Source organism: Gavialis gangeticus, unplaced genomic scaffold (genome assembly GCF_001723915.1).
Source record: "Gavialis gangeticus isolate Ggan-Ray unplaced genomic scaffold, GavGan_comp1, whole genome shotgun sequence".
In the NCBI taxonomy this organism is placed as follows: Eukaryota; Metazoa; Chordata; order Crocodylia; family Gavialidae; genus Gavialis; species Gavialis gangeticus.
The window spans coordinates 109820023-109838369 of NW_017729024.1; the positions used below are offsets into that span (position 1 = coordinate 109820023).

The window sequence follows — 18347 nt, forward strand, 5'->3', positions numbered from 1 at the left end:
AAGCAGAAAGCAGTTGTATGTTGTCATGCTGAGGCTGGTGAATAAAACTGTGGGGAAGATATTAAGGAACCCTTATTTAGTCATTAATAAATTGCAAACATGTCTGATGAGGATAACAACCACATCCCACACCTCCTTCTATCTTAAAATTGCTCTCAGCATAAATTGTATCCTTCCTTAACTTTAAATTTCAGCGACCTCCAAGTGCAGTTTTTTAAAGAAAAGGGGTAGCTCATTTCTGGCTTCCCCTTTGCTAGCTGAACAAAGTACTGTATATGCAATTCCTTACTTTTCCTGAAATAGTCTACTGTACAATATGGATGAATGGATGAAGCTTTTCTAAAATGAAAAAACTGAATACTTTTCAGAATTGTCCCAAATATCCCATGTCTCCAAACTGTAGCTTGCAGTTACTGACTCCTGGAGGTACAACTCTTGCACTATCTCCAGCATTTAAGTAGAAAAAGAAGTATTTTGAGGCCTCAGTGCCAGTCTGCCATTCAGGCACTGCAAGTGGGGTACCCTTGTTTTCAAGCCCTCAGTTCTGAAACATCTCCAGAATTACTTCTCACTAATAATTACTATAGCAAGGCAAAATATTAACAAAAAATGGAAGAGAGAAATTAGCCTCCTGAAAACAAACACCCCATTTTGCAACTCAGCCAATAGTTTGAAGGATATGTTTTGTGTTTAAGATTGGAACAAACCTGCTGCCATTTAGGAACTTCATTGTTTCCAGTAAGCAACAAACCATGGACAATTGGTAGTTCATGGCAACAGAGAAGTTAAAAGTTAAGTGCTTTTTCTAGAGCATAGATAGGCCTTCATCTTGAGATCTTATACACGTGTACGTGCACGTGCACATGCACGCACACACAACTCATTTCAAAACAAGTGTTTCTTTAAAAACAACTTAAGAATACTTTCTCTTTTTTTATCACTTAAGAAACAAGTTTCAGTGCTTCAAAACAAACTACAGACAGTAGAAATGCAATGCTTAAATGCAACAAATGCATCCCGTCCATTTACAATAATTATAGCATTAAGTGCGCAACTGTATCGAAAAGCTGAAGTATTGGAAACCATATAATTATCCAAACATTTACTTCTCTGCAGGTGTAAATACATGGGCCTAATAAGCTTTCCCACTGTGAAAGCAGTTACTTAAATTATATTAAAATATTAAAAACTATTTAATGAGCTTTTTTCCCCTAAAGTAAATTGAGTGTGCGCCTTAACATGCTTCAGGCAAAGGACGTTTCAAACATATTGGTTTTGAAACTAGCCATTATTTCCCATGTTGCAAAAATGGCAATTTTATTTCCCAACAGCAAATGAAACTGTCAAGAAAATTTAGATGCAATAAAATTGGGTGGTTAAACCAACATGCTGGATTTGGAATAAAACCGACTTAAAGGAATTAAAATTAAGCATTATGTCAGTCAAACTTTACAAAAACTATTTTAAACAGTTAGTTTTTTCTGTGAAAGTTTGGGCTTTGGACTTGGTGAAGCCCAATCGTACTTATCCATTTTATGTCCATCAATAGTGTCACATTTGAAATTTGCGCAATGAAAAATATTTTGCATAAAATGTGTTGCTTCTGGCAACATTTCTGCCTAAATAAAAAGTTGTCAGGCAGTGTGTGACTTTACTAGTACAGAGTTTTAAAATGGTGGCTTCAGTCCAAGGCTTGCTAATAACGGCTGACATGCACTGGAATCTTGAGGCCTAAATCAACATTGTTTTCACAGCTGTAATTAAGCCACCTAATCAGAAGCACATTTTGACGGGACAGTTTCTGGAAGCCAGACATTACAATTTCTTATGCCTGGAGCGCAGTGGCTCATGAGAGGTCCTCATTTAATTTCAGGGTTTTTTTTTTAAAAAGGCAGTAAAATGAAAAGACTATAAAAAAACCAGTGTACGACTGTTGAAATGAAGCAGGCCTATGTGTTCATGCCTTGACCAATCTTGTATCCCACCCTTCTTCGGCTCTCTGCCGAGTCCCCATCTCTCATGTGGCAGCTGCACACAGTGAGATTAAGGGCCTCTGCCAAAGTCAACAGATGAGCTGGTCTGAACTGGCTCTCTGTGTGTTCTGATTGTAAATTGTGCTGGTGATGATTAGAGAACTCTAACACAGGATGTCAACTCTTAAAACTGTCCAGAGAAAATAAGTTTTTTTTAAAGTTCAGGAAATTTTTTTAAACTTTTTTTGTGGCTTGGTACATAGTGTTGCATCTATAACTTTCAGATGATTCAAACATGAAATTCACACAAATAAGTAACTATACTGTTAAAAAAATAGGCCATCACTTGTTCACAGCAGGATCCTTCATTTTAGGGTGTTTATATAACAGTGCTGCTGCTGAGTAGTTCTTCAACGAGTGCACATAAGGCTTCTGCTTCTACCACCTGCCAATGGACATATTCCTAAAACTGCGAGAATCCAGAAACATGGCCTTGTATGCCTATCATTTAACTCTGTTGCTGTATTTAAAATGGCTAAACTGTCATGCTCATTTTCTGCAGTATAGCTACATTTGTAACATTAACATAAACTTTCAACCCCAAAGGCCATTGTAAAACTATCAATACGAAGGCACTAGTCACTGGGGTCTGATTACATTTAGTTCTGCATTTTAATTACATATGGATTCTATTAACTGAACCTTTTGCCTTATAGGCAGCATTTTAATCAAATTACTATAATTTTCAAATATGTTACAATAGTTTGACAAGTTAAAAGTTCACATACCTACAATATTGAATATCAAAAAAAACTTTACATAGAAAAGGAAGTATTCTTTACAAAAAGGCAAATACATTGCTGGATTATTCTAACTTTTTTGAACACCTTGCCCCAAGTCATGTTGTGTGATTTATAATACAGTTTTCCTATTATTATACTTGTTATTAGTACTATATAACCAAATAGTTTAAATTACATGATTTATACTGCTTGTTTATAACTATTACTTATGTAAGCAATACCACATGACAAAGTGTGCATTTACTCTAGGATGTCTGTATGCCTTGGGTGCATGGTAAACACTAAGTCAACAACCAATTGTTTAAATCATTTACAAACACAAGTTTTCCAGTAAAACTTAACTTTATGGTGTTCTCACTTCTGACATACAGTTTCTTCTGCAAGTGACGTGAATATGATGTCTATTGCGTTCTGCATGCATACAAGGTTTCTGAATGGTGAGAAACCTTGCTGGGCTCTTAAAAGTACTATCCTGCTGCGGAGTAAAAAAACTCCAGAGCAACACATGTATAGACACTGCCCAACTGGCTCAGGCGCCAGGGTGCTTCAATGTGGCAGCTGCAGCTCCCTCATGCCCCAGCCAGCCGCTCTGCAGCACAATGAGCTGGGGGGAGCACCCCCAGGCTGGTAGCTTGACCCCCAGGGCATGCTGCCAGCTGGGCCTGCTATACATAAATAAACTGCAGAGCTTATTGCTCCAGAGTTAATTGCTCCCAGGTGCACATTCAAACAGTATGCCCAGGAGCAATAAACTCTGCAGTTTATTCATGAGCCATAATAGCATGTGTAGACATACCCAGTATGTTCCGAGGCAAATGATACAGCAGTCATGATTTAACTAGCCACAAAGCCACTTATAACATTTCCTAAAAGTGAGAGACTACCTTTATTCCACATATACAAAAGACCAAATAATGGAGAACTAAAGGAGCAATAAAATCTATTATAATTCTGGTGTGAGTCAAATTCTATGATACAGTGGGAACTACAGGTTTCATACCCCTTCTACATGAGTGATGCAGATGAGGCAGGTATAGAAAGAGCAGAAATCCACCCACACACAAGCATATGCACAGAGCCTTGAACATGAAGGCTGGACTGCAAAGAAATTGCTAGTATAGCAGTTATATAATAAATCTGCAGCATGTAACATTCTTAAAATGTTCTTGATAGGCTGATTTCCATAAATTTGATAGGTCTCATTTTTGGTGGCTGAAAACCTTACTAGGGTAAAAGGCTGTGTGTGTACTCTGCTGAAATTTAACTATATTTTTTTAAAATACAAGAATATTTCAATGATCACAGTTTAGAAGTTAGCCAGAAGATTTTTGATAAGAGGGGCAGCAAACTGAAGAGCCAAACTCCTATAGTCTCTGGCTTGCAACATTTTATGGTGCTTCATAATGACTACTGTACACATAAGACCTCTATTTCTCCCTCATTTTTATACGTCTCTGACTTTTTTTTTTCTTCGCTTTTCCTTTCCATTAACCTCTGGACTCTAATGCCATGTCCACATGAGTTTGGATGTTTGGTTCCCTGGGGACAACAAGCAGCAGCACAAGGTGTGTGCCTGTGCCATGTGCCCTCTGGCACGTGGCAAGTTACCCCAGGTGGGGTGGGGGAGGGGTTGGGGCCAGCACTGGGCTGGCTCTAGCAGCATTACTTGGAGACCTGGGGAACTCCCAGGGCTGCAGCAGCAACAATCCTGCCACTTGGAGCTTGGCTGGCAGTCGGAACGTGGCTCTAGCTGGCCCAGCTTTGGTTCTGAGTGGCGCATGCTGCCCCCACATGTGCCACTCCACTTTCTTTTTTGCATGAGTTTTTTTGACCCCTGGATATCCAGGGTCAAAAGAAAGAGGAGCGATGCTCCCCTGAAGCTGTAGTATTGCAGTAACTATAATTGCTTTGACTGCTTATATTGTTATTTTTCTTTTTATTTAGAAAATATGAAAATATTTAACCATTAAGATACAGTTAATCTTGTTATGATTTACTTTTTATAATATTTTGATCAGTCATTATTAGTGTTCTGGAATTAACCTTTTATTTTAAATATCTTTTTGCATAGCATAAATATTTTTGACGTACTGCTTCCATGATTTTAGAACTTAAATTTAATATAAGGAAAACGCTTGTGTAAGGGTTTGCAGTATGTCTGGCATATGTGGGAAGAGGTAACGAAAGAGTGAATAATGTATATGTAGCCCAGGTAACTTGGGTATATACTCTCCTTCTCCAATTGAAGGGGATTGTTAGCTGGCAGGTGTGCTGTGGGGGGAACTGCAGACCGCTCAGTTTTCCTCCGTCCCTATAGAACCAGGCCAGGACAGTCAGGGGACTTAACTATACACACATTTATTTACATTAAATTATCACAAGGAAAAGAGACATGTATATAAACATATGTACAATATATGTTTATATTAAGATATCTAAACCAGTAACATAAACAATACCCTCTGGTAAATGCCATAAAACCTTATACCAGTGCTCCAGATACAGGTAAGTTACAGGTAAGTATCTGATCTGAAACAGATAAACCCCAAAATAAACATAGATAGCCAACAGATAAACTATAGATAAGTATGAGTGAATAATAAATAGCCACAAATAAATACAAGTAAACAACAGGTGAAATAATAGCAACAGGGGGTCCCAGCAGAGCCCTAGGACTCTACTCATCTACTAATTTACAACATAAGAGTTCACAAAATATAAGGCACGACATCACACCACTTACAGCACAAGAACCCCAAAGATAAACTCAATCCCCAGGGGAAACCCCAATGCCCTTGGGCTTTTCCCAAGCCCAACAAAGAAGCTAGCAACTTTAGTGGGGCCCTCAATTTTCAGAAGCCCTTAAATAACTGGGGGGGGAGCGGACTCCTTCTCCCATGTGGGAATCCTCTTTTCCCTGCAACTCACAGCTCCCAGGCCTGAAGGGTGGCCCTTGTCCTCTGTGCCAGGCTGCTCTCTCGCCTGCAGTGGGCTTCGGTGGGGCCGCTGTCCCCTGGAACAGGGCTCTGCTATGCAGGGCTTCTGGGGCATCTGGCTTGGTGATCGGGCTACTGAGCCAGCTGACAGGGCCATCTGACTCTCTGGACTCAACCTTTTGCTATGGGTCGGAGGCCTGGGCTGCCTCGTGCAGCACCAGACTCGGTCCGCTCTTGGACCCTCCGTGCAGTGCCTCCTGCACCAGGCTTCCAGCCTCATTCTGGGGGTTGAGGACCTGAGTCACCCAAGCGTGCCATGCTACACACCGAGAGCCTAGCTGCTAGAGCCGTCCACCGTTCCCCGCTGATGGAAGTCTTCAGGGGCGCTTCTGGGCTACTGCTTCGCCCTGCTGAGCAGCTTTCCTCAGCTCTTCTAAGCTCCGCTCTTCTCTTTCTCTGTCCTGGATGTGTTCTCCTCATTCTGGGCACACAGCTCCTTTTATATGCTCCAGGGTTCCGTCCCTGAAGTCTTCCAGACCTCAGTGTTGCAGTCTTCAATCAGGTCTGGGAGTGGGGGGGGGGAACTTCTCTACCCTTCCCCTCAGGAAAGGGGCGTGACTTAACTCCTTTTGCTGCCTAATTGGTGGATGAGCTCCACCAATCAAAACAGCAAGATTTCAAGCCTGGGACTGAACCCAAGCCTGCTACATATGTATGTGACAACATGAAGGAAGACTGTCCTTTTGCAGCAGGTGAAAATAGCCTTCTGTGGTTTAACGGTTAAAGGCTGCAGTGACATCGAGTCAGCAGTTAAGGATTATCAAATACTAGATTATGCTTCACCCTGATGGCTGAAGACTGCAAGCAATGACCGCCCTGAAGATTGCAGTTCATAAAGCCAGAAGATCACATCCTACCAATCCCAGCCTGCCAAGAGGACAAGGCGGATAACCTTCGTGTCTGACTCAGCAGAATCCATAGGCTTGTATGGACACCTATCACTATAAAGAATGAACACAAAGACAAGGCTTTGGGTCTTTTCCACCTGCAAGATTGAGATCTGGGCGCGCCCAACAAGACCTGACTCCATCTCTCGTGGTCAGTCTGGCTGGCTACCAGACTGACCTGAGCAACTTTAGAACTTGGTACCACCTTAACCTTTGCAGGACTGTCTAACTATCTGTGTGTATGTGTGCTTCTCTCTCTTGTATGAATGAATGAATGAATGAGTATGCATGGTAATAAGTGAAGCAGACAACCTTACTGTTCTTTATTCTTTTCATGTTGCATGTTTTATGTCTTATGTTCCAATAAATGCAGCGTTGTGCCTTATCCCCTGATAAGATTCCTGCTTGTTTTTAATTCACACTGTACGCCCTGTGCACACAACACAGCACAGAAAACATCTGAACATGCGGTATGTGGTGCCACAGACATGTCTGCGGCACCACATACCGCATGGCCACACTTATCTGGACATGGCCTAAGAGGATAAAGGAGATGCAAATTCACTAAAACTCTGGCCAGCTGAAAACGTCCAATCCCAAATAGGCAGATGTCCTCTGGGTGCCAGCATGGGGTGTTCATCTTTCATTGTCTCTGCTGCAGCAGAATAGAATGAGCTAGAGTGCAGCTCAAGAGAAATGTTCAGTTCCCTGGCCCTGACACAGCAGAGCCAAGGCTTCCAGGGTTCAACACCACCAGTATAAAATTATTTCAGATGCTCACTGCTTTACAGCAAGGGTGTTAAACATACAGCTCGTAAAGTTCTGCCATGCCCATGATGTTCCTTGTTGTTGCCCTTGAGTCTGATCAGACCCACATGGGGCATAGCATGCACCCACAGAACCCCTCCTTCCCTTTTCTCTTGCCCCACAGCCAGTCTGGAACCTATGCTGCATGCAGTGCAGATCATGGAACAGCTGGAATGTATGTCACATGCAGCACAGTATGACCAGAGTGGCTGCTGTACTACATGGGGTGGCCATCCTGGCCGGACTGTGACACATATGGGGCCCCGTCTGGGATACTCGCCACAAGTGACACCTACTCCAACCAATCCCGGACTCATGTTGCATGTGGCACTTTTAGGTGCTATGTGCAGCATGGATCCTGAAGTGGCTGGAATGGGCACTATATGCAATGCAGTTCTAGAACTGCTAGGACAGCCACCATGTGGATTTCAGACCAGCTGGAATCAGGATCAGGTATGCTTGGGAGAGGGAGATGAGGGCTGTGGGCCCAATCCAGCTCATGGACCATCCCCACATCAGCCATCCAACCCACAGGGCCAGATGAGTTTGACACCCTTGCTTTACAATGCAAACAAAAATAAAACAAACAACCCCAATCACAGGGTTAAAAGTTATGAAGATTGTAGTTCATGCAGAACTGACATCATATGTATTAACATACTATCCTTGGCACATAACTCAAAGTGTACTTGAATTGTATTTTTTTTAATTTCCTTGAACACATCTGAAAGGACACAGGAAAGGGCAATGCCATTAGAGCAGTTCTACATAATACTTCATTAACACAGATTTTCATTTGGCAGAATGTGCCATGGATTCATACACTTGCCATGGAGAATCTGTGCTGACAACTGTAGCTTTGTGATGAGCTATGGGTTTTCTTGTGTTCTTTCTGTATTACTGTGTTCAAGTTATAACATCATGTGACTCAGTTTATGTCTTTAGCATGTCCACAGAGAATGAAAAGTTAAGTGCTGGGCTGGTTACATGCAGGAAGAAACCAGGTGGACCTTTCAGTGTCAGCAGAATCTTTAATAGCTTTGTTGATGTATCAACAAAGGTGAGATGCCAGACAAACAACAGTTGTACAGAGATAAAAATGACAATGGCAGACCAGGCTGGAAACAAGTAGGCTGCCAGCTCCTGGCCAGAAGAGTCTGGGGACTGAGGCAAGTAGAGGAGCATTACAGAGCTGAAAGTGAGCAGCTGCATATCTATGGGTTGCTCAGGTCTGTGTGGGCTGACTGCCCTTTGCCCCAGTAAATGCCTTTACTGAAGAGACTGTGGTCTGTGCTGCTTGGACTTGTGGGTACATGAGTCACCCCAAAAGGAGGTGAAGCTGGATGCTTTCAGGAGTGAAGCTGGATGCTAGTTAATTGATCAGGGCCATGGAGAACCACGGAGGATGAAGGACCAAAAGGCCAGGGCTTCAATGGGAGCTCTCAGAGATCAGACAAAGCCACAGTAGTCCTGAGCAAGCATCCATTGGAGGGCACTGGGCATTTTGACACATGCAAGCACTGTAGTGCTGGGTGTTTTGAAAAGCATCTGGTGCTGTGTCGCTTGCAGTTGTATAAGGAGTGAAATGCACATCAGCGCAGAGAAAATGGCAGTGGCGTGCTGTAGTTCAAAAGTGCATTACTGCCATTTTCTGCATGCTGAAACACATTTCATGGCTTATACAACTGCATGTGGTGCAGCGCGGTGTGCATCAGCTCACATGCAGAGCAGACTCGATTAATCAAGATCTCCGATGTGTTGCAGGATGAAAAGGTATGTGTATAAATGCCCCCTGTGACAAGCCTAAAGCTGGGTGGTCCTGTCTCAAAGCACACAAAGTAATTGCTCATGACCACACTCCTGTACTGTACAGCACCTAAAAGCTCTCAGTTCAAAGCCTATTAGTTACTATAATTCATAATAAAATTACAAGTACAGAAATACCCTATTGTGATCTGGAAGAAATAGTAACATGGTTAAAAGAAGAGTAGCTCAATACTATTAACTTAACAGATAAGCAATTATTTAATGAGAAACCTTGAAGCAAAGTCCAAACTTCAGCATTATCAGTAGATATGTACATGCTGAACAAGAAATTACCTAGAGAAAGAGAAATATGAACACATTTTAAATGAAACCTTCTCCAGTTGTACACCTTGGCCAGCTTCTTAATACAGAAACCATCAGAGAATTTCAAATCATACTATACAATTATGGTTGATCAGGTGCATTAAAGTTTCTTAAAATAAGTGAAAAAGTATCAGAGAAATAATGACAGAGATGTAGACAGCATCTTGGAAATCAGAGCACCCAGAACTTCATGAAGAAGACTGACAAGAGTTTGACATAGGATAGTACTATTCTACAGGGAAGTTGATTAATTTACTGTGCCCTAATAAGGGCACATGTTTAGATAGTGATGCTTTACTGTGGAGTTAATTAGTCAATTCCACAGTAAAGCACAGAGGTAGATGCGCCTACTGAGTTTGAACTGGTTGTAAGAGTGGAAATGAATAAGAGAAAGATATAGGCAGGCAAGGTTTTTTGAGAAGATGTGATTTTTTTTATTAGACCAACTGAGTGGTTGGAAAAAAGTTCTTAGCAAGCTTTTGGGCTCAGTCACCCTTCTTCAGTCATAGGGAGTCTCTGCTGTTCTGAGACTCCAAGGAATGAGAGAAGCTAAAAGTGAAGACATCTATCTTTTAGAGAAAGAAAGGTAGATAAGCGGGACTGCACAAAAGGAGAACTGCTATTGAGGGGAGGTCATCCTGAATGAGGTTATGAACATACAGAAAAAGAAGAAAGGATGGATAGATGGATGAGATCTGTGATCGACTTCCCTGCAACCCCGACTAGTTATTGGGCTTCTCTCTCATAACCCCTCCCCACAAAAGCATTCAGATGCCTCTTGCCCACCATGATCATATCCCACCTTGCATTAATATGAATGAATATCACGATAATGAAATAAAGAACTAAGGTAAGGGCATACTCCATTTACAAAGAGAGAAGTAACAGGGTTGGAAGTGGACTAGAGAATGGAGATACTACTTCAAGAGACTGGGTGAAGGATGACAGTGATAGAAAAAGTGAGAATTTCGGCTCTGAAATTATGGCAGCTCAACTGTTTCAATAATCAGCAAAATTCTGCCCAGACATAAAAGAAGAGCTAATTTGGGTAGCAGGTTTCAAAACAGATGGATCTGCGAATACAACTGTTCAAACATGAGGTGTACATTGTAGAAAGGAAATAAAACTAGGTTACAATTGAAAACTACGAGGGAATGGAACATACGGCAACAGTAATATATGACAATAGTGAAAACTGATCCATGACATAATAAGCAAAAAGAAAAAATGTGATATAGAGCTGGAGTAAAGAGTGCACTTGTACTGATTTCAACAAGTAAATCATTAGTTTTTCAAATCAAAGACAGGAAATTCAATTAAAAACAAAACTCCAAAGTAAGCAACTGGGACTAATGCAATGATATTATTGAATATTCAAAACAAAGGGCAGTCTGCAAATTCAAGTTATGGTACTTACATATTTTTCAAAACTCAGTCTTCTTGAAACAATGGCATATATTAATAGATAACATTTATAGTAGATTCAAATATTACAGCATACCACATGTGGACTAAAATGAGATGTTTCTGAAAATATAGCTTTGATTCACCTGTCTATACTGCATTTAAATTCTAAAATATAATTTTGATTAAAGATTTATGCGTGAGTCATAATTAAACATATGGTCCTTGAGGAGGGGTCCACTTCTCTGTGTGTGTGTGTGTGTGTGTGTGTTTGTACAGCATCTCATGCAACAGGATCCCTTAACATGATTGGGGGCCACTGATGTTTTGGAAATACAAATCATAGACAATAACATCATTTGATATTGATCATGTATACAAATATAGATTATTTATGAAAAGGGTTAAGTTTAATCACAGGCATCATCACTTTTTATATTGTGGCATATCAAGCCATGGCATAGCACTTCAAAGGCTGTACTAGGATAATCTTTACTAAAAGCTTTCTCTATCCAGATCTCACTGCAGCAAATTTGGCAGGGCTGCCCACTCCTTAGTACACAAGTGGTCACCTTGATTTAAACAACAATAAAGCCCAGACAAAGAAGAAACCCAATAAGGCTGAGGCAGACTCAGCAGTACACATGTAAACCTAGTGGACCTCAAAAGATAAGGAAGACTGGTTGGAGGAGGAGAGAACCAGTTGCTATAGTCTCTTTGGGTAGTCTCACGAATAAAACAATAATGCTTTCACTCAGCACCTTTCATCCAAAGCACAGAACAATTTTTCATATTACTTAAATTTACCTCTGTGCTGATCTAATTGAGGAGTGAGACAAGAGATTAATACATGTTCTTATGGAATCAACTAATGATGCAAACCATGACTCCTGAATCTCTGCCTGTTGATATATTTACTTGGTTTGCTTTAGTAACTCCCCTTTTTTATATGGCAAAGTTGGTTTAAAACAATGGATCTGTATTCCTAACTGTCCTTCACTTCATCCAGAATGAAGTGAAACCTAGGAGGAGGGGAAGGTTGGGGGGAAGATAACAACGACCTTATCCCTTATTCCAACAAGGGGTGAAGAAAGAGAAAGTTAAAAAAATTATTAATCCTATACAATTTATACACCCAACAAATTTCATTTCAAACATACTTAACTGTTTATTTATGATGGTTTATTTGTCTGCCTAATGCCTGTGTGACACAAATGCATCTGCATTCAATAATTCCCCTAGAGACAGTTCTCAGATCTGGTGAATCACCTTATTAGCTTTAAATGAGTCCAAATATCTTTGTGGACAACCATTTTAGACATAAAATGATTCTTGAAACTGGATGTTAACCTTTTAACTAAATCACAATAAATTTCTCCAGCTAGATATGTATTATGAATTAGCGTAGTTGCCTACAGAGAATAATCACATGTTCTAATTACCATTTTGGTTATACGCATAATTAATAACATTCTGGCTTAATGGGACGCTATCTTTAGACAGTTGCATGCTTCAGGTCCAAAATCCAACTGTCAGCTGCACTGCCAAAGACAAAGAAATCATGAGACTACATTTTTTGCTTTGGCAACACAAATCTTTATATAAGATATGATGATAAAAATTATTCTTTTGTTTTCCACCTACTTTATCAGTGCACATCAAGCATCATAATAGTGCTTTTTTATTGCTGTATTAAACTATGATCTGAATTTACATTGCAATCTGACCATACATTCATATTGGCACTCAGCAACGTAAGTGTACATATATCCTAGTAACTTAAATATCCAAATTATACAAACAAATTAAAATATGAAAGCAAACTTACTGATTGTAAGCTTTCATTTTCACGAAGACAAGCTGTTTGGAGCTCTGATTTCAGAACTGTAATGTGATGTCGATGAGATGCTATTTCTCTCTCTAGTGTAGCAACTCCAGAGCTTGCAAGTTGGTAGACATTCATAAAACTTTTAACCACGGCCTTTAAAGATAAGTAAAATAAATCATCAACACCACCTGCACATAAATGATAAACAGCATGCATCCAAAGTAATTATAGAATGAATCACAATAGCTAACTTCTAATAGTCACACAAAAAATTACATAATAGTTCAACAATAGCGTTTAATAATTAAAAGGCATAGCAAGGTCTATGTATTCCAATGGCTACTGTAAATGGTTAATAGCATTACAGAAAGCACAAGACCTGCATTTAAAGTAGAAAGGGTTTCCATATGTTATTTTCAAATACAGGTTACTTCATTAAACCAATACACTGTATTGAAGTACAAGTTTCAGTGCTAGTTCAGTTTCTGTCTTAAGAGCTTCAGGTAAACATGCTCATTTTCAAAATGTGCTAAGTTATTAACTCTCCCACCTCACATTTAAAAAAAAAAAGAAATTTAATTTGGCACGCAACAAAAGAAACCCAGTAAAGCTACAGACCTCTGAAAGTAAATAACTTGATTACAATATAGCTGGGAAAATATAATTGTGTTCATGTATATAGTGGAAGAACGTCTCAGCTGTGTAATATTGATCAAACCGATAATAAAGTTAACAGCACAAGAGAGTACAAATGATTTGGCAGTACTGGTAACTTTATATCTACCCTAAATAGTATAACACTGTTGAGATTATTGGACTTCTTTACAACAGGTTAATCACATTTTGTAGGTTATAGTTTTCCCTTCTGAAATGACCTGCAGTGAGTTTTCTAATGTAAGAACAGCATTAAGGCTAATAAGAAATTGGCCTTCTGAATAGAATTCTGAGGAGCAGAGTAAAATAAATCCCATACAGCTAACGTACACTTGCAAGGACTTTTATAATTTTTGTTTCTTTGTTTTACAAATTTCTTATTTTATTAAATTAAAAGAAAAATAGCAGGACCATCCCCAATTTACACTAGAGTCAGGGCTGCCGAGGACGAAATTCATGGGTATTTCCATTCTCTGCAGGGTCAAGTACCTAGTGGAGAGGCACCCCAGAAGGAACCTGATACAGTGGTATGGCAGACAGTTACTACCAGGGCCAGGGCTACTCATGCTGCTGCAGTGTCACCCCCCCCCCCCGGGTACAACTGGAGAACAGGTACAAGGCCCTGGCAGCACTGGAGGAGGAGGAGGCAGGTGAGGATGACTCCAGAGGAGCCGATGACACTCTACACATGGCGCAGACTGAGCGACGTTAGAACATCCAGAGGAAGAGAGGCTGGGTCCTCGTAATGGGCGACTCCCACCTGAGAGGAAAGGAGGGACCCATCTGTCGCCCAGATCCCATGGCACATGAGGTTTGCTGCCTGCCCGGAGCTCAGATTCGGGACATCATGGTGATGATCCTGGACCTCATCCGGCCCTCTGATCACTACCCCTTGGTCCTTATCCATGTGGGCACTAATGATGCAGCCAGGAGTAGTCTGGACTGCGTCACAAAAGACTACGAGTCTCTGGGGGCCAAGCTTAGGGAGATGGGAGCACAGGTGGTTTTCTCATCTGTTCTTCCAGTGAGCAGATGTGGACGGTGCCATGAGGCCTGCATCAGAAAGGTCAACCAGCAGCTTCGGAGCTGATGTTACTGGAAAGGCTTCAGATTCTTCGACCATGACCCACACTTCTGCACAGGAGACATGCTAGGGTGGGACAAGCTACATCTCTCCCTGAAAGCTAAGCATGTTTTCTCTTCCAGGTTGGCTGATCTCGTATGTTGAGCTTTAAACTAGGTTCATTGGGAGATGGGGATGCAGAGGTACAGGAGGACACTTCGACGTCAAGCCAGGTGATGTGAACAGGAACAACCCAGGTAAGTGACAAGGGCCCAGGCAAGCTTGGGAACAAGAGGGCAGCATGAACACCCATAGGAGGTCTCAACTGCCTCTACACAAATGCTAGAAGTATGGGGAATAACCAGGAGGAACTCTACCTCCTGCTAGCTAGCAAAAAACAGACCTGGCTGGGCTTACAGAAACCTGGTAGGATTCTACCCATGACTGGGTAGTAGACATTGAGGGCTATAGGTTGCATAGACAAGACAAAGGAGGGAGAAGAGGTGGGGGGGTGCAGCACTGTATGTTAAAGAGTAGTACATGTCCTCAATGATTAGGGCGGGTTCAGAAGAGGGGCAAACTGAGGCACTCTGGATTAGAATGCAAGGGGGTCATGGGGAAGGGATTTGATAGTAGGTGTCTACTACAGACTGCCTCACCAGGGGGATGCGCTGGACCTGCAATTTTCAGGTCAGCTCATGGAGGCTGTAAGGACAAGGGATGTGGTTATCATGGGTGACCTAAACTACGCAGATATCTGCTGGGAGCATCAGTTAGCCAGGTCTGAAAGCTCACATAGGTTTTTTGCCTGCATACAGGTCTTCCCCCTAACCCAGGAGGTACATAATCCCACCAGAGGAAATGCCTTGCTGGACTTGGTCCTTGCCACAAGTGATGACTTGGTGAGGGATCTGCAGGTGCTCAACTACCTAGGCATTAGTGACCATCGTCTGCTGGAATTTACTATCCGGTGCAGGATGGTGAAAGCAAGCAGTAAGGCAAAAGTCCTTGACTTCAGTTGGGCCGACTTCAATGAGCTAAGGAGATTAGTAAGAGACATTGGGGACTGAGAGCTTCAATGAAATGGGAGTCCAGGACAGGTGGTTGTTCCTTAAGGAAATGATCCACCAAGCTCAGAGGGAGTCAGTTCCTATGCAAACCAAAGGGGACAAGAGTGCTAAAAAGCCGCCTTGGCTCAGTAAAGGCATCCAGGAGGGCCTGAGGGCAAAAAAAGTGGCATACAATCAGTGGAAGCAAGCAGCTATCACTAAGGAGGATTACACCTCCGTTGCTCATGATTGAAGAGAGCTGGTTAGGAAGGCCAAGGCAGAGACGGAACTAGGGCTGGTGACCAGAATTAAAGATAACAAAAAGTCCTTTTAAAAATACATAGGGAGTAAGAAGAAGGCACCAGGTAATGTGGGGCCCCTACAGGACAGACTTGGCAATCTGGTGATTGTAGCAAAGGAAAAAGCTGATCTCTTCAATGAGTTCTTTCCCTCCATATTTCTGAGCAGGGACCAGGACAACCCCCCACTAGGATTACAGACAGGCTCAGGGGACACGATGCCATGCCTAGGGTCAGGGACTATCTAGTTAGGAAATTCTTGGAGAGGCTGGACGTGTATAAAATCAGCAGGTCTGGATGCTCTTCATCTGAGGGAACTGAGGGAATTGGTGAAGCTCATAGCAGGGTCCGTGGCACAGCTGTATGAGCACTTGTGGTGCTCCGGTCAGGTCCCAGAGGACTGGAAAAGGGCCAATGTGGTCCCCATTTACAAGCGGAGAAAGGAGGACCCGGGTAACTATAGGCCAGTTAGTTTCACCTCAGTCCTTGGGAAGACCTTTGAGAAAATTATCAAGGAACGCATCTGCGGATGCCCAGTATGGGAGGTAATGCTCAGAGGCAACCAACGTGGGTTCACTGCAGGCAGATCCTGCCTGACTAACCTTGTTTCCTTTTACGACCAGGTCACAAGGTCCTTGGATGCAGGCATTGAGGTGGATGTCGTCTACCTGGACTTCAAGAAGGCCTTTGACACTGTTTCTCACCCCATTCCAATAAAAAAAACTAGGTGACTGTGGCACTGATGCCTACACAGTTAGATGGGTGGCAAATTGGCTTGATGGTCGCACCCAGAGAGTGGTGGTTTTCGACCTGGAGGGATGTGGGCAGTGGAGTTCCCCAGGGCTTGGTCCTCAGGCCTGTGCTCTTCAACATCTTTATCAGCGACTTGGACGTGGGCATAGAAAGCACGCTGTCCAAATTTGCTGATGACACAAAGATGTGGGGAGAAGTGGGCACACTGGAGGAGAGGGACAGAACCCAACTAGATCTAGACAGGTTACAGAGGTGGGCAGATGAGAATAGAATGGAATTCAACACAGACAAGTACAAGGTGCTGCATCTAGGGAGAAGAAACCTGCAACATACTTATAGGCTGGGGAACACCCTTCTCAACAACACAGTGGCTGAAAGGGATCTTGGAGTCATTGTTGATATGAGCCACCAGCGTGAGGAAGCAGTCAGTAAGGCTAACCACACCTTGTTGTGTATCTACAGATGCATCACTAGCAGGTTCAGGGAGGTGATCCATCCCCTCTATGCGGCACTGGTCAGGCCACAGTTGGAGTACTGCATCCAGTTCTGGGTGCTGCACTTCAAGATGTGGCTAACCTTGAGAGGGCCCGGAGGAGGGCCACTTGCATGGTCAGGGGGCAGCAGGCCAGGCCCTACAAAAATAGACTAAAGGGCCTGAATCTATTCAGCCTCCACAAGTGAAAACTGAGAGGGGATCTGGTGGCCACCTATAAACTCACCGGGGGGGGACCAGAGGAAAATAGGTGAGGCTCTGTTCCCCCAGGCACAACTTAGTGCCCGGGGGAACAGAGGAGGGATCCAGGCACACGTGTGTCCCATGCACATGTGCTCCCTGACCTGACCCAAAGTGGAGGCGAACGCAGCAGCAGTGGAGCCAGCAGCGGGGGCAGCAGCAGCTGAACCCCCTAAGGTAAGTGGGGCAGAGGGACTGACGCAGCTGAGCCGGATCCGGAGGGGAAGCCCCCCGGATCCCTCTTAACTGAGCCAGTAGGGAGCCAAGCTCCTGAGCCACGCGAACAGAGCGCGTCGGTGTTTGCGTCGGCGTTTGCTCCAGTGGGTGAGCAGGAAGGGCCAGGAGGGAGACTCCCACTAGCGTGGGGCAAAGGCACCACACTAAGCCAGAAACAAGCAGCAACTCCTATGATGGTGCTGACACGGAGTGCTGACAGGGGCCCTGCCTGGGGGGGTGCAGTCTTCCCAGGGCTTGTCTGAGGCCTCCACCCAGACAGAGCCCACGGGGGGGGCTGGCATCCGCCCACCCCCTGGCCTGTGGGAGTTGTCCAGCAAGGCCTGGGAGGGCAGGGATTGGGGAACCCCACACCTGTCCTGCAGGTGCCCGCCTTAGGGCCCTGGAGGCACAGGTGTGGGAGCTCCAGGATGAGGTTAGCAGGCTGAGGGGAATCAGGGAGGTGGAGGAAGAAATTGACAGCTATTTCCTTTCCCTGCAGGGTCACACACCCAAGGAAGAAGCACCCTGGGAGGTGCCCTCCACTGCAGAGTGGCAGACGGTCACCTCCAGAACCAGGGCTGCTAGTAACACAGCAGTACCAATTCCTCCAGTCCAGCTGAAGAACAGGTACAAGGCCCTGGCAACTCTGGAGGAGAAGGAAGGAGAGGAGGCAACCAGAGAGGAGGCAACTCTACACTCTCCACGTTCCGAGCAGGCCGAAGGAGCTAAGCAGGCCAGGAGGAAAGTGTCGA

The 18347-nt window shown here is 43.3% G+C and overlaps 1 protein-coding gene across 6 annotated transcripts in view; it reads right to left on the reverse strand.

The window, feature by feature from the left end:
- CCDC171 (coiled-coil domain containing 171) overlaps positions 1-18347 on the reverse strand; it is a 406988-nt gene that overhangs the window by 27039 nt on the left and 361602 nt on the right. For all 6 annotated transcript variants that reach the window (XM_019517555.1, XM_019517553.1, XM_019517556.1 and 3 more), the window contains one exon: positions 12829-12981. In XM_019517555.1, the coding sequence (XP_019373100.1) occupies positions 12829-12981 (153 nt within the window). The remainder of the gene's footprint in view (positions 1-12828; positions 12982-18347) is intronic.